Consider the following 16,034-nt stretch of genomic DNA (forward strand, 5'->3'; position numbering starts at 1 on the left):
TTTCTTGGAGAATCATGGCAGCCCATGCAACAAAGCTTCAGGTGATGAGATTTGGAAATAGAGGTTCGCTCCAAGACTGCACCTACCCTGGAACCACTAATCAACTCAATTTTTCCAGAAGTTCAACACATACTTGATGTCATATAACATTGATATAACATTGACTGAGACTTCATCTTGTTGTTGTTGTTTTGTTCAGTTGTTTTCAGTTGTGTCTGACTCTTCATGCCCCCATTTGGGGTTTTCTTGGTGGAGATGCTGGAATGGTTTGCCATTTCCTTCTCCAGCTCAGTTTACAGATGAGGAAACTAAAGCAAACAGGATCAAGTGACTTGCTTAGGGTCGCCCAGCTAGCAAGTGTCTGAGGCTGGATTTGAGCTCAGGAAGATGAGTCTTCCTGACTCCAGTCCCAGCACTCTATTCACCCATACAGCTGTGCAGATCTTATGTACATGACATCAAATACAATTTCCTACAAACAGAAAAAAAATTCAGTGTATCTCAATGATAACCTAAAATAAAGTTTGCTTTAAAAAAAAAAACAAACCAAAAGTAGAAAGTTACTAACAACCATATTAAAAAAAAAAAGCTCCAAATCACTGATAACAAGAGAAATGCAAATTAAAACAACTTTGAGGTTTCAACTCACATCCGTCAAAATGACAAAAATGACAAAAGGCAGAAATGATACAGGTCTGGAAGACTGTGGAGGCATAAATTGATTCAGTCCTTTTGGAAGATTATTTGGAATTATGCCATCAAAGCAATACATTATTCATATCATTGGACCCAGAGATCCCTCTACACAGGGCATAAAACCCCAACAAGGTCAATGGAATATAGTAAAAAGGAGTTGATAGTGAGGGTATATAGAAGTTGTAGGGACGATGGCCTTTTCCATTTAAAAGCAATAGTAGCAAATAAAAGTTCTACTTACTGTATAATAAAATATTCTTAGTAGCACTCTTTGTGGTTACAAAGCTAGAAACAAAATGGGTGCTTGCTCACTGACTAATGAATGGCTGAAAAATCTGTGGGATGTGCATGTAAAGAAATATTTCTGTCAGTTTTTGTTTTTCTTTGTTTTAAGACAGTTCATGTAAGGAAATGACTCTGATGTAAAAATAACCTAAAACAAATGGCATTAATTTTAAAAATGGTTAAAAAATGAGCCATAAAAAATAAAAATAAAGATAAAAAGGGCTGGGAAACAGACTGAAATCCCAAGCCTGAAGGCAACACTCAGACCATACAGAGATCATCACCTCATTTCCATCAGAACCACAGTCATGCATCTCTCTCTCCTCCCCCAGCTTTTTCAGGTCTGGACTGAGGCACAAAGGGTCAGCACCAGCAGGAAAGCATCTATGGCTTCTCTTGTAGAAGGGTAGATTTACAGCCAAGGCCAGAGGAGACTCCCCACCCTCACCCAAAGACATGAAAACAGCAAGGGGAATTTTGATGTCATAGCTTTATTGGATATGTGAACTGAGTCAGCGAGTCCAGACCCAACTGTAACGGATTGCTTCATGGTTGTCAGAGTCTCTAGTGTGCATTATCTCGTAAGATTACAACCAATGCAGAAAAAAATCATTAAGACAAGAGACGCTAAAACGTGCCCTAGTGTCCCAAGTGATCTAAGGCAGGGTCAGGTGGCACCCCGGCTTCACTCCACCCTGGGCTGGTTTGGCAACATGCCCAAGGAAACAAATTGGCATTAAAATAAAAGCCCCATCCCTCTCCTCTTTGACAGGAATGAGAAGTGTGGGGAGAGACCTTGGAAAGGTACACTTTCAAAGCCTCTCCCCGCTCCCATGCTACGTCCCCATTAAAGGGGCATAATGGTGATTACTGTAGACCGTGGTAAAGGAAGAGGAGCCTTCCCACATGGCCCCTTGCATTTGAGGCTGAAGCTAATGGCAGCTATCACACGAAAGCCACAACATGGAGCCGAGGGAGGGTTCAGGAGTGGAAGCAAAATGAGGCCAGTGGTGTTAGGCAAGCCCAGAGTCCTGTCTTCCAGGCACGAAGCAGGTAAACAAACTGCCTCCAGGTAGAGTTTATCTACTGCTAATGATACTGCTCCTTAACACTGTATGGAGTGAAGTGTGTGGTTGGGGACAGAGGAAAAGGAGATGACAGAGCACCAGGTTCATTCAGGGATTTGCCAACATGACTGCTCCATCTCCATGTTGCTCCCAAGTCTGATTTCTGCTGCCCAGCAAAATTCCGTTTGGGTGGGAACAGCAGAAACAGACCAACGGCTGCTGCCAGAATACCAGAAAAGGGAAAAAAAAGTCCACCCCAAGATCAGAGAGGAAAAAACAGACCTTTTGGTCCAAGTTCACGGAAGATGCTGGCAACACCTCCCAAACCTCGAGGGAAAAGGAAACACAATTAAATGTTGTCCTGTTGCTTTGCACAAGGGAAACCACCGCCCTATCCTGAGACGTTCCTATCTACTGGCCCTTAGTGTCTTTTTTTTAAAGTTTTATTTATTTTTAATACCCAAACCAAAATTTAAAAAACATTTTGCTTTTAAAAAAGAATCCTTAAAAAAAGAAAAAAGGATCTAAAACCTCCACAAAAACTCAGACATGTCTCAGTGGACAAGTTTCAGACTTTTCTTCTTATCCCACTCAACTTGTTGCAGGCACCATAGCAATGTTTTGGGAAACCAGCTCAGTCCTCATGACCCCCTCTTTTCACTCCTGACCCCTGGGTCAGACCTTTAGCAGCATGGAGGACTGAGCAGGGAAACCATCCAAGAGCAGGGTCACAGCTAGATCTTTTGGCTAGAAAATGGGGTTGGGGGAAAAAAATGCACTTCTAATATCATTAAAAAACAAAATAAAAAAACACTACCCCAAACACCCTATTATCTGCGCTGAGCTTTCAAGGGAATGTATAAGTTATTTGGGAAGAAAGGGGGCAGGCCAGAGGAGGAGGGAAAAAATAAATACCAATAACTAGATAATAGTCATCAACTCCCCTAATGTGAGCAGAGACCCCCTGGCCCTAACTCAGCTGCTTGGAGAGAAACATCACCAGACGAGGCCGTCCTGATCCTCCGACCCTGACTGTCCAAATGCTGCATGGTCCTCTGGTCTGCCCCAGGCAGAGCAGGACTAGCCTCTTCTCACTGCCTGTGCCCAATCTGACGGCAGTTTCCACTGGCTCCTGTTTCCTCTTCAGCTCTGTGATCCTGGAGCCTTGCTCCCCTCGACTGGTGCAGCAAGATCAGTCTGCCCTCCACTCTGCTGGGTTGGCTTGGCTCATCTCCGGCCTCAACACTCAAGGATTTCGTGGCTAGTCTGATGGGAGAGGATGGCGGTGGGGGGAGGTGAGTTTGGAAGCGGGCCTGGAATGGAATGGGCTCAGCACTGCCCACGCCAACAGCATTGGGAATCATCCCCCGGACTCCCCAGCCGGGGTTCAGGCCTGCTCCTTGTCCGCCCTCCACAGCCGCTCCTTCACCTCCAGAGGCAGGGTGTTAAACAGATCCTCCTCCACCACCAAGCCACTCCGCTTCAGCAGGGGGCACTCCCCAAGCTCCACAGGCAGGCATTCCAACCGATTGCCCCGAAGCTCAATCTGGGTCAGGTTGGTCAGCTCACCCACCCGGGATGGCAGTGACTGTAACACGTTATTACCCAGATGCAAGGTCCGAAGCTTCCGGCACTGGAAGAGTTCAGGTGGAAGTCCCTCAATCTGGAAAAGAAGGCAGGAGAAAAGAAATTTCAGTTCCAGGCCTCCATAAACCTTCAGAAACTCTGGACCTTCTAGACTCCCCAGGCCTAGAGCCCACCCGGCATCCCCCATCTGCCCATGATCTTTGGGTCACATTTTCCTCTTTAATTTCTTCCAGACCTTACTCTGTGCCACTTCCCCCCTGCAAGTGCTGTCAAGAAGAATGGTTATAATGTTTGATTATTATAGCAAATTATATTTGCTAATTGTCTTGTGTGTCTACTGATCAATTATATAATGAGTCTTCTGATTGTTTTTCTAGGATGACTGAAGCCCTTCTGGCCGATGGCAGTCTAGTCCAAGGATTTACCAAGATAGGTAAGGATACATTCCTGCTCTCCAACAAAAGTGACCCATGCTGCTGCCTTTATCAGGTTTGACCCCCAATTCACCCCTTCTGCTTTGGAATACAAAGAGCAGGATGGGAGGCTGCCAGCTCCTTTCTCCCAAAGGGAGTGGTAACCTTTCCTGCTGTTCCTGAGCAGGCTGTTCTGGAATGCACAAGGGCACTCCTGTCACCCCACAATGTTCTTGGGGAGACAAGGTAAAATAAGGGAAGAACTTAGTTTCCCTTTCTCCCCAAGATAAGACTACCTAGGCTAATAAGAACATCAGGTCAGCATCAGTTCATTCTCAGGGCCACAGTTCGGTGGGGCAATCCTTCTTGGGGGGGCCTTTTGCCCCTCACCTCAGCGGGCCTCTCAGGGATGATGCTCCCTCACTCTGTTCAGAGAACAAGGAGTCCTAGCAGTTCTCCATGAAGGTCAGCAAAAGCCCCAGCTTCCTTTAATAGCCACATCCGGCATCTATCGCCAGGGATTTCTCTAAACCTTTCATATGCCTATTTATATTTCTAGTCTGTACTTTTTTGTGGGGGACAGTAATGAATGAATTCTGGATTCAATACTTTGTGGTGTCAAATAGGGCTTGGTTCTAAAACTACCTCTTTTAAACTTCAGAGGAGGGGGAAAGGAGCCTTAGTTCTAACTTTCCAAGATTTGATAAAGAAAAAGACTATTAGCCTGGGAATCAGAAGACTTGAGCTTCAATTTTGGCTTTGTTTCCAACAAATCAGATGACTTTGGGTAAATTACTTTCTCTCCACAGGCCTCAGTTTTCTCATCTGCAAGATGAGGGGGATGGACTAGAAGATCTCCAAGCTCCCTCTCATTATTCTAAGGCCATGCTTCCCTTATTCCATGTCCCCACCCCTCTTTCCCATCCCCTTTAAAGACTGATCACATTCACTCAGCCTTTGTCTCTCCAGACTAAAGAGGCTTTTTTGAAAAATGAAAACACCTGCCCTGGTTTCCTATTCAGGTCCTTCTGCCAGTGACTAGAGATACTGGAGCCCCTCACTCAGAGCAGATGCTGTAGCTTCACCCCAACCAGATACTGACACAATTTAAAAGGATATCATGACAAAGTTTTGAATTACAATAGCCTGTTAAGAGTACAAACGTGGCTACTACAATATAGGCTCATGATTTCCCAAGACACAAAATCTTACAGTTTCAAGGTCAGGAAAACCAATCTCTCCCTGGAGGGAGGAAGACAGACAAACAGAAGGACAGCCTTACCAGCAAAAAGCTGGATGCGAAATATTAAATCTCTAGAGGTCTGGAATGTATCAAAGCCTTTGAACTCACCTCCAAAGGATACAGTGTTATGGTGGTGGTGGCTAAAGGGGTTTGTGTGGCCAGGGGTGGGGGGGTTCTAGTTCAGATCAAGTTTCCACCCTTTTCCTAGCAAAGTCCCATAGCTACAGGGCTGCCTCTGATGACAAGATGCGACCTATCTAGACCACAGGGATTCTCCAAGTAGGTAAAGGGCAGTATTTCCCATGACATTCAAAGCAGGCAGGTAGATGAATATATACCATAGTTGGAATTGACCTTAGGTTCCTTCTCAGAACCCTCCTGCCATCCCAGGAAGTTTTTTCAATCATTGTATGGCCCCTCTGCCTGCTATCTTCTCCCACCAGATAGGCTCTTCCTTCATCTGGTACTTCAATGGAAAAACAGGTCCAGATTTGGGGAGGGAGGAGAGACAGGGAGAAAGGGAGGAAAAAGAGGAATAAAGGGAGGGGGAGAGAGAGGAAGGGAGGGAGGGAGAGAGAGACAGAGACCTGCCTGAATGGGTGTCTGAAAAGAAACAAAGTCCTGCTGTGGGTCTGCGAGGAGAAACCTAGAGCAGAAATAAGGACCAAGGCTGTTTGAGGAAAGGCTATTAAAGTGGGAAAGCAGGCATGCTGTGTTTGCCAGCCCATTTAGTCGCACACAGCTGTTTCTACAGAATCTGGAGCCAGACTCCTGAAGTGCTTAAAGAGTTTTCCCTAACTGAGGGGGGATCCAATGCAGGCAACTGAGCTCTCCTACCTTCACTTCCTCTTGTGTGTGGTCTTCCCCCCATAGATTGTAAGCTCCTCGAGGGCAAGAAGTGTCTATTTTCGAATTTGTATCCCTAGCATTTAGCACAGAGCCTAGTATATAGTAAGCACTTAATAAATGTTTATTGACTAATATCCTTTTATTCACCTCTGACTTTCTTTCACTTTCCTCACAGCTGGTATTCCTAATGTGTGGTACAAGAGAAAACATCCTGGATTTGGCGTCAGAGGACCTGGATTCAAATCCCAGCTCTAACATTTATGACACTATCTGGACCTCAGTTTCCTAATCTCTAAAATTAAAGGGTTGGGGTAGATGTTCTTCAAAGTTTCTTCTATCTTACAATCTGTGATCTTCAAGACCCCCAATTCAACTCCCAGCCTCCCCTCTCTCTCAACAGTCTTCACCTCCAACTTTACAAAATAAACTGAGCCCATCCAACATGACTTGACTGTCGTGTGACCTTGGATGAATCACTCCATCTTCGCTGGGCTCCATTCCTCTTCTGTAAGTATGAGAGGGTTGGACTGCATCATTTCCAAGGGTCCTTCTACATCTTACATTCTCTAATCCTCTCAGCTAGAAGGTCACAGTCACCAAGATCAGCACCTGAACCATGGGCCATATTCATCAGGAAGTTTACTAAGTACTCTCAGGGAGAAGACAGATTCCAGACACCAAACTCAACCTCCCTGGGACTTGAGAAAAAGCAAAGTCAGTGAAATCACTTAGAAACAAATCTAAATTCTATTCTGGCAAGTGGTTCCCACAATGATGTCTATGTTATCTATGTCTATGTCAATGATATCTACTGCCAATGGCGGACTAGTCAGGTACCTCCCAAGTCAATGATATTTATTCAACCATTTCTTCCTCTTGGTTCAAATCTGGGAAAGACAATTAGATCAAAATAAAGAGACTAAAAACTTCAATAAATCTAATTTAATCCCATCTAATCCAAGCAGGTGATGGCTTCCTTTTTAAGCCTTATTTCACATTACTCCCTTTCATATGCTTGATGTTCAATCAAGTAGGACTACTATCTATTTCAAAACTGCCTCCAGACCCTGAAGCAAGTAGTCTCCCATGCCTAGAATGCACACTTTTCCTTCATATCATCTTTTATTGCTTGGCTCAGATGCCACCTTACCTAGCCTCAACTGTTAGTACTCCCACTTTTCTCAAACCTTCCTTTGGCACTCTTATCTAGATCTCTTCTTTGTCCTCATCACTTCCTACTTTATCTTTGCATGCTATTTACCACCAAATATCAACCAATCAACCAACAAATATTTGTTGAGCATTTACCGTGTATGAAATATTATGCTAGGACTTGGCATACAGATAAAACAATGAAACAATTTCTACTCTCAAGAAGCTGATGTTCTATTGGGAAAGACAAGACATACATAGTTAAATATATACAGAACATATAAAGAATACATGCAAGGTGGTTAGGGAGGGTAGTCACTGGCAGTTGGGGGAATTAGGAAGCACCACCTATGTAGAAGGTGGTGCTTGAGCTATACATGCGAAAGGAAGAGAGAGAGTGCAGGAATAGAGCCAATTGGTACAAAAGCAAGGACTGTTGTTTTTCATCTCTGTCCCAACAATGTTTAGCAAAGTGCCTTAAGAAATGTTTGTTGGGGGGGACAGCTAGGTGGCCCAGTGGATAGAGCACCAGCCCTGGAGTCAGGAAGACCTGAGTTCAAATCTGGCCTCAGACACATAACACTTACTAGTTGTGTGACCCTGGGCAAGTCACTTAACCCCACTGCCTAGACAAAAAAAGAAAGAAAGAAAGAAAGAAATGGTTGTTGGGTTGACCTGGTTTAACTCAACCAAGTCTCATTCTCACACTAGGGATATGTGGTCCCAAAAGACTATCACTAGTGCAGGTGTGAGGTGATGAGGTGTGAGATGATATCATATTGGGGATATGTCCCTCAGATGCTCAGGAAAGACCCTACCCCTAAGAGGCAACAGCTTTATCCAGATGGAAGAAAGAACTCTAAAAGGGAAGGAGCAAGGAATTGTGTGTGACACACATAGTTGAGTATCTGAGCATATTCTGCTGATCTGCTTCAAGCTAGAATTCTGGGTACTAAAGAACTAGGAAGGCAGGAGATCAGGTTAACAACAACAAAACAGCCCATTTTCATGTAAATGTCTCTAGTACTCAGAACAGGCTGGGCAGAAACATAAGAAATGATTAAGCAGACTGTTAACTAGGGCTTTCAAATTTCCAAGACGGTCTCTGGAAACACATATGCCAAATTCAACATCCTCCTCCCTTAGTCATCTGTGGGAGACCTTTTTTCTCCTGAATGATCCTAAGACTGCCAAAAGCCCAAACAAAAGAAGGACAAGCTGGAGAACCAATTCCGCAGGAAGAGAGCTGGCAGGCAGCACAGCACCTCTGGGATGGATAAGAGAGCTCTTGGGAGCCTGAACACAGCCCCTACACCAAAGATACTACCCTTTCCATCACAAAGTCCTTCTCACAGGCTTAAGGCTGTGTCTGCCCACTGCTCCTATATAATGGAGGCGAGGACAGGGAAACAAGGGGTCTGGAAACTGGACTGAATTCCCTTGAGAGGTAACCCAGTGTAATAGATGACAGGACTGTAGATTTAGAGCTAAAAGTGCCCTGAGAAGACATCTAGTCAAAACTCTCTCTTTTTACAGGTGAGGAGAACAGAGTTCAAAGAAAGTGACTTGCCCAAAATCATAGAGATGCTAAGTACAGGATTTGAACTCAGGTTCTCTGACTTCAGGTGCTGCCCCTTTTTCCATGGCATCATGCTGAGTCTCAGACCTGGCTCTGCTACCACTTCACTGTATGATTTAAACAAGTCCCTTTATTTACCTGTTTCTCAATGCTCCACATATGTGAAATGAGGGAATTGGACCAGGTGACCTCAAAATCCCTTCCAGCTCTAACGTTATAATTCTCTGCTCTCCCCACCTTCCTTACCTCCTTAACTCATGCTACCTCCAACCCAAGATTCTAAATCATTCCACTGAGGAAAGGTTAAAGAATGTAATAACTAGCCTGAAGGGAAGACGGTATTATTGTCCCAAATACTTATGGAATTATTCTCAAGAGGGCACTGAGCCTCTGCTCTCTGTCTCCAAGGAAAGGAAGCAGGTTTAGGATGCAGCAGGAAAGAGGGACTCAGTGAGATGCTTCTACACTTCACTGCTGTTGAAGTCTCCTACTGAAAGGACCTGTGACTTTTGTTAGTCTAGGAGAACTTGCAGGGATGAAAAATTCATCCCTGTACACATCCAACCCATGATGGGCTTCTCCAAACTTAGCTAGCCTGGTCCTAGGACAATAGACACACACAGCTTGTCACTAAACCCAGATTCAAAGTCTTTCCAGCTTGGCAGGAGAACCAGACCTCATTTTTTCACTGTCTTGGCCTTTAAGAATCCAAGGTTACTTTCATCTTTATGATGAAACACCACTGAAAGACTTAAATGGAAGAAGGTTAAGATAGAAGGGGAAAACTTCCTGTTAAGTGATTAAATTCAGGAAGAGGAAGGTTGGCAATCTCTAGCCTAAGAGATCTTAGAGAATGTACTTGGTTCTTGACCAATTTAGGCATGGTCCTATAGGCCAGACCTACAATATGTAATCTCTTTAGGTTCCATGTAGCTCTAATTCTATAAGAACTAAATACTGGATGCCAGCAAGTTACCTGGCATAGAACATGGGCCAGTCCTCTGTTTCTTGTTCTTTCAGCACCAGAAAGGTCCAAAGAGGGTTATAAACCCTTTATAATCCATACATTTAACCCAATCAAAATGCTCTACAAATACTCCACGAGAAGGCAAACTTCAATATGTATGATTCTCCTAGGGAGTAGGAGGTACACAGAACAATTGTGATGTTGTTTAAGAAACTCAAACCACAAAACCACCAGAAGATCTTTCTGTAGGTCCCACCCCATCTAAGCAAGATGTCCTTAGCCCAGGCACACCCAGGAGTGTTATTTGTAATAAAATTACAAATTCTTCCTAATTCAGGGGGTGTCCTAAGCACAGACCCCAAACTGTCACAAACTCTCTAAGGGTAAGACCACCAAGCCAAAGAGGCTGACCCTGAATAATCCTTATGAGAAGGCTCAGAATGTGCTATGAGTTGCATACTTTTACTCCAAGGAAGGTAAATGAGAGACAGAAAGGTCCAAGTCCTTACTAAGCTAAGTACCTGGACACCTTTTTAATTCTCACAGCATTATACACTGCTAAGGTGGGAGTAGAAAGGGTCTTTAAAAATCCATCTTAATATCTCTAATTGAAAACACTGGCTGATTACAGTCTGAAGACTGGTTTCCTTTTAGCAGTTAATATCCTTCCTCAATGAGTCCTTTTCCTCCTAACAGATGAGTGGGTTGGGATGGTTCTTAGCCTTATTCTGTGTCATGGACCCTTGGCAATCTGGTGAAGCCTATGGAGCCTTTCTCAGAAGAACCCTTTTACTAAAGGAAATGCTCAATTTCAGAGGGAGGTGAAAATAAAGATGTAATTTTTTTCCCTATGAAAGTTCATGGGCTTGTTGAAAAGCCCTTGAGGGTCCATAGATCCCAGATGAAGGACCTCTATGACAGATAACTAAACCTGAAGAAGTAGTAAATTTGCCCAGACTCTCAATCAAGCCAACAATTTATTGTTGAGGTAACCAGTTACACAACTCTTAATTCTCTATGTTTCATCTATGCTTTTTGAGAAATGTAATTCCTAGGAAAAGGCAAAGAAACAATCACAGACATGTCATTTTTTTTTTTTTTTGGTATGAATTAAGCTCCCTATTCCTTTTGGTTAATCTAAATCCCTCTGTTCTCTCTGCCAAGATTCTTTTTTTTTTTTTGCTTAGGCAACTGGGGTTAAGTGACTTGCCCAGGGTCACACAGCTAGTAATTGTCAAGTGTCTGAGGCCAGATTTGAACTCAGGTCCTCCTGACTCCAAGGTGGGAGCTCTATCCACTGTGCTACCCAGCTGTCCCTTCTGCCAAGATTCTTTAAAAAAAAAAAAAAAAAGGTCACTTTCAAAATCCTGATTAACCCATCTCACTGACCTTACATTAACTGTATAGGCTCCTCTGCACTGGGCCCACTCTGTACTAGAGTGACGTTTAAAATGTCTTACTAAAACTTTTCATTAGTCCTACCCACTTTCTATGTCGGTAATCTCCTTGAGGGAACTGACTAGGTCTTCTACTATTCTTGTATCTCCCTCCAATATTCATTGAGACCAAATTATTTTATGTATTCAAGCTTTCACAAGCTCCTGTCTAAAAATACACTTCTTCTTTTTTTTTTTTGAGGCAGTAGGGGTTAAGTGACTTGCCCAGGGTCACATAGCTAGTAAGTGTCAAGTGTCTGAGGCCAGATTTAAACTCAGGTCCTCCTGACTCAAGACTGGAGCTCTATCCACTGCACCACCTAGCTGCCCCTAAAAATACACTTCTTGACCAGCAAAGTATAATAGAAAACACAGGAACTGGAGTCAGGAAACTTGTATTTGAATTCAGCTTCTGACACCTCCTTGGTTGCATGACCTTGTGCATATCTCTTTACCTGACCTTCTGGTTCTTTCATCTATAAAATGAGAATAATAGTATTTAACCCTACTATCTACTTCCTGGGGTCACGGTGAGGAAAATAATTTGTAAAATCTAAGGTGCTATAGGATGAGAAATGCCATCACCTGCTTCATCTCAAGCTCTCCCACCCCCTTATTTCTACCATAAACTTACCCGGTTGGCTGTCACAGCCAAATTCTGAAGGTTCTGTAGCAGTCCGACATCAGCAGGAATAAAGGTCAAATTGTTGTGACTGAGATCCAGGTAGCGTAGCTTGCGGCAGTAGAAGAGCTGGGTAGGGATCTTCTCTATCTTGTTGCGGTTCAGGTAGAGACGCTCCAGGTTGGTAAGGTTCCCGATTTGGATGGGGATGTAGGCAATTTGGTTGTACCACAGCTTAAGGCAGGTGAGGCGATGCAGGTGCTGGAAACTGATGATCTCTTCTATGGTCTTGAGGTTGTTGTCCTTCAGATCGATCTCCTGCAGGTTATGGAGACTGAAGATGGAGTGGGGGATGCGCTCCAAGTCACAGCGGATCAGTTCCAGCTCTGTCAGGTTCACCATCTTCTTCAGGCTGTTGAGGACAATGAGCTTGGTCCCTTCATTGTTGATGGACAGCTTCTGGAGGTGGACCCCCACATCTGTGACCACCTGCGGCAGCTTGGTCAGGTTGCTCTTGAGCCGCAGGACCTTGAGCCGCTTCAGCTCCCGCAGACCGTCGATCACAATATAACGGTTGTTCTCCGCACTCAGGTTACCAGTCAGGTGGAGCTCTTCTAAGGTCTTTAAACTATAGATCCACAGAGGGATCTCTTTGATGTCAGTGAACTTGATGTGCAAGGCCTTGAGGTTCTCCCTCAGGAAGGCCAGGGCAGGGGCCTCAATCTTGGCTGCTGTGTGGTACAGCCAAAGCTCCTTGAGGCTGGTGAGCTGGGCGATGCTGGGAGGGATGGTTACATCAGGGATGAGCTCCAGCTTGAGCACCTCCAGCTCAATGAGATCAAAGACTGTGTCCGGAATCCCACTTAGCATGAAGAGGTGCAACTCCAGCTTATCCTGGGAGTTCTTAGTGATCCGCTGTCTCAGCTTCTCCAATGTCCACTCATTGTTGAGGTTCAGCTGCCGTAACTTATTTTCACTCACCTCTGAGAGGAAGACAGCAAAGCGCTTGGAATAAAGAGGGTCATACTGGTCAATAAGGTGCAACATGAAGGCAAAGTCATTCTTCACATCAGGGATGTCGCTGTAACTGCTCTCCTCCCGGATGGACTCAAATGAGTACTTCTTGAGGGAGCGCCGGAGCATCCACCATAGTGTATACATGCATATCAAGCCATAGAAGATCACCAGACTAATATAGAAAGAGGCCAGGATCTTGAAGAGAGTGGCTAGAGGGTGGGCACAGCGGTACGTGCGGTAGCCCGTTAGGCTCTGAATGTCTACGGTACAGTCAACATCAAATTTGATGTTGTTGACATAGTACACCGTGTAGCTAATGATCAGTATAAACTTGATCACCTTGATGATTGTCTGCCGCATGTAGAGGCGGTAGACAATGTCCCCTTCCTCCACGTGAGTCCGAAATTTCTTCACTTTCTCAAAGAGAGCTTTAGCCTGCTCCCCTTCCTTCTTGTCTAATACTCCCGTCTCTGACCGGTCCACAATGCCTTGCTCAATTCTTGACTTGCTCCGCTGTAACATGGGCACAGTAGCCTCCACGTCTTCACTCACAGTTGATGACTTCTTGTCCATAGAGCCATTCATCTTGCTAAAGGCTGGCTTAGGGTCACTCTCCTCCACCACTGTCTCTGAGAGTGCCCGGGTAGTCCAAGGTGAATCAAAACATTTAAGCAGGATAGAGACAAAGTGCTCCAGTTTGGAGCTGGTCCGGGGAAACTTGAACCAGAAGTTACTGCAGGCCAAGAAGATAAGTGTATGGAGCAGCACCAAATAGGGGAAATACTTGGCGAACCAGTGGAGCCGGTTCTCATAGCATACCGCATCTACATAGTTGTACTGATGCCGATCGAGGTCATACTTGATTCCTTTGGGCCCTGGGTCTGGAGATGTAAGGATTGTAGAGTTGTAATAGGTGGAATCCGGGGCAGGAGTAGACCAACCTTGAAAGGAATCATTGCAGGAGTCTTTAGTAACCCATTTACAAGGGAGACAGATCATCTTGTCCTGGGTGACCTGAAGGGTCCCCCCAAATACTGCAATCATCAGCATGACAATGGATATGTAATCTGTGAAGACATCCCACCATGGCTTCAGAATTCGGTAAGCTGGCTGAGTATCAGCAAAGTACCGGAGCTCAGTGACAGGAATCATGGTTTAAACCTGAAAGGAATCCACAGGCAGGTATTATTGGCAAAGGGCAGCCTGGTTTCCCCCAGAAGTGTTATTAGCAAATGGTCTAGGACTAAGTTAGAGTGAGACAACAGACCAATTGTTTTAAATTCTACTTTAAGTCTAAATAAGAATCACATCTTTATCATTTAAATAACATTTCTCTTAGAGGAACTTAAAGACTTGCTAGGGAAACCAAAAAGACAAAAGACCTTTACCCCATTTACAGAGGAGAAAACAAGAATGAGAAGTTAGGTGATTTGTCTGTGAACACACAGTAAAAATCAGAGGCAGAGACAAAAATTACACCTGGTTTCCCAATTTGTAATGGGAGATTCTATCCACGAGGGCTTTTAATCATTAGGCCACAACTAACAAATGAACTTCCTTTGGTTCTATTTCCTCTTCATATTAAGAATAATTTTTCTGTGTCAACCAAAAGGATCCAGATGTCACTTTTAACAAAAGATTCTCTCAGATACATAACACTTACTAGCTGTGTGACCCTGGGCAAGTCACTTAACCCCATTGCCTAACTGCCCCCCAAAAAAATTAAAAAAAAAAAAACAAAACAAAAAACAAGAAAGGAAAATCCAAAAGATTCTGTCCAACCTGAATCTTGCTTTCTACTAACTCAAAAAAAGAGAAAATGAATTAAACATTCAAATGATTAGGAGTAACACCAGAAGAACATCTAGTCTATTTCCTTATCTCTAAGTACTCTTCTCCTAGATAACCCAAGAAGAATGTTTAATATACCTTCATTTCGTTCCAAGAGATCTGTTTCAAGACAACCAACACTTTTAGGTGAGAGGAAAATGTCTAGGTAATTTGAATTTGGCCACTCTAACAAAAATAACAACAACAAAATAATCTTTATTCAAACATCACCTTCCTTCAAGCTGTCCTAAGTATTTCATATCTTCAACACACCTACGATAGGCTAAGATGACTGTGAAGGACAAGGGTGAAAAAAGAGAGGAACTCAGGTTACACAGACAGGAACTGAGGCAGTTGATCAAGGTGCCGTTAGCCAAGATGGCAGAAAAAAACAGATGCCAGAAGCCTTGATTCTCGAGGCTACCAAAGCCAAGATCACAGGTTTCCAGGCGCCAGGTCGTGGCAAGGCTAGCATACACCACCCCCCTGACCTGGTGGCTTCTAGAGCTGGATGTCTACCCTGTCCTTGGAGGGCTTAATTAAGTCATAAGCAGAGTGAATGAAGGCTAAGTCATTCCAGGAAAAGGACTAGAGGAGAGAGTCACCCAGGAATGGCTTTGTGAATCCACAGGATGGTAGCAAGATCTCTAATAACAGGGATGGGCTTCCTTGAGCTACCTACACTGTGGGGAAACCAGCCCTTCTACAACTTGCTGAATCATTCGGCCCCACCTTCCACTAAAAGGCAAAGATCCCACTCTTACTCTTGACCCGTAACTCCCACAGCCTCCATCTAAAACAATATCTAGAATTTAAACACGTGCCAGGAAGAGTCACTCATGAAGTCCATAGTGCAGAGAACACAGATAATAGGAGTTGCCAGCATGCTCTAAGTCACCTGAAAAGTCCTAAAACCAGAGATTTGAGTAACATGAGCCAGCTACCCTGACGTTCAAGCAGGTCTCCTCCCTGACTCTCTCAGACAGGGCGCCAACATTGAAGGTGGGGTGGGTGTCCCTGGGAAGGATGTGGTTACAATTGCTCAGCCTTCTTAAAGAAGGTTGGGGGATGGGGAAAGAAGGTATGAAATAGAAAAAGAGGGACTAGGTCTAAGCTAAATTCAAGTTTCTAATGAAGAAACTGGTTCCCTTCTTCAGCTCTCAGGTACTTTATCCTTATTTAATGGATGGATGAAGATCATAAAATCCAAGAAATAACCCAAAGTTCTTTTGTTTTGCGGTGATGTATCCAGAAAAGTACAACGAGAGAGCAATAATTTTGGTGGACTCAG

The 16,034-nt window shown here is 44.1% G+C and overlaps 1 protein-coding gene across 2 annotated transcripts in view; it reads right to left on the minus strand.

Moving 5' to 3' along the window:
- Window positions 1–1,453: 1,453 nt before the first annotated feature.
- The window catches only part of LRRC8A (leucine rich repeat containing 8 VRAC subunit A), a 37,688-nt gene continuing 23,107 nt past the window's right edge, over window positions 1,454–16,034 (minus strand). For both annotated transcript variants that reach the window (XM_027869476.1, XM_027869477.1), the window contains exons 3-4: window positions 11,909–14,074; window positions 1,454–3,711 (exon numbers count right to left, since the gene is read on the minus strand). In XM_027869476.1, coding sequence (XP_027725277.1) covers window positions 3,436–3,711; window positions 11,909–14,065 — 2,433 coding nt within the window. In that variant the 5' untranslated portion in view covers window positions 14,066–14,074 and the 3' untranslated portion in view covers window positions 1,454–3,435. The remainder of the gene's footprint in view (window positions 3,712–11,908; window positions 14,075–16,034) is intronic.

This window comes from Vombatus ursinus, unplaced genomic scaffold (genome assembly GCF_900497805.2).
Source record: "Vombatus ursinus unplaced genomic scaffold, bare-nosed wombat genome assembly UNPS02014793.1, whole genome shotgun sequence".
Taxonomy (NCBI): domain Eukaryota; kingdom Metazoa; phylum Chordata; class Mammalia; order Diprotodontia; family Vombatidae; genus Vombatus; species Vombatus ursinus.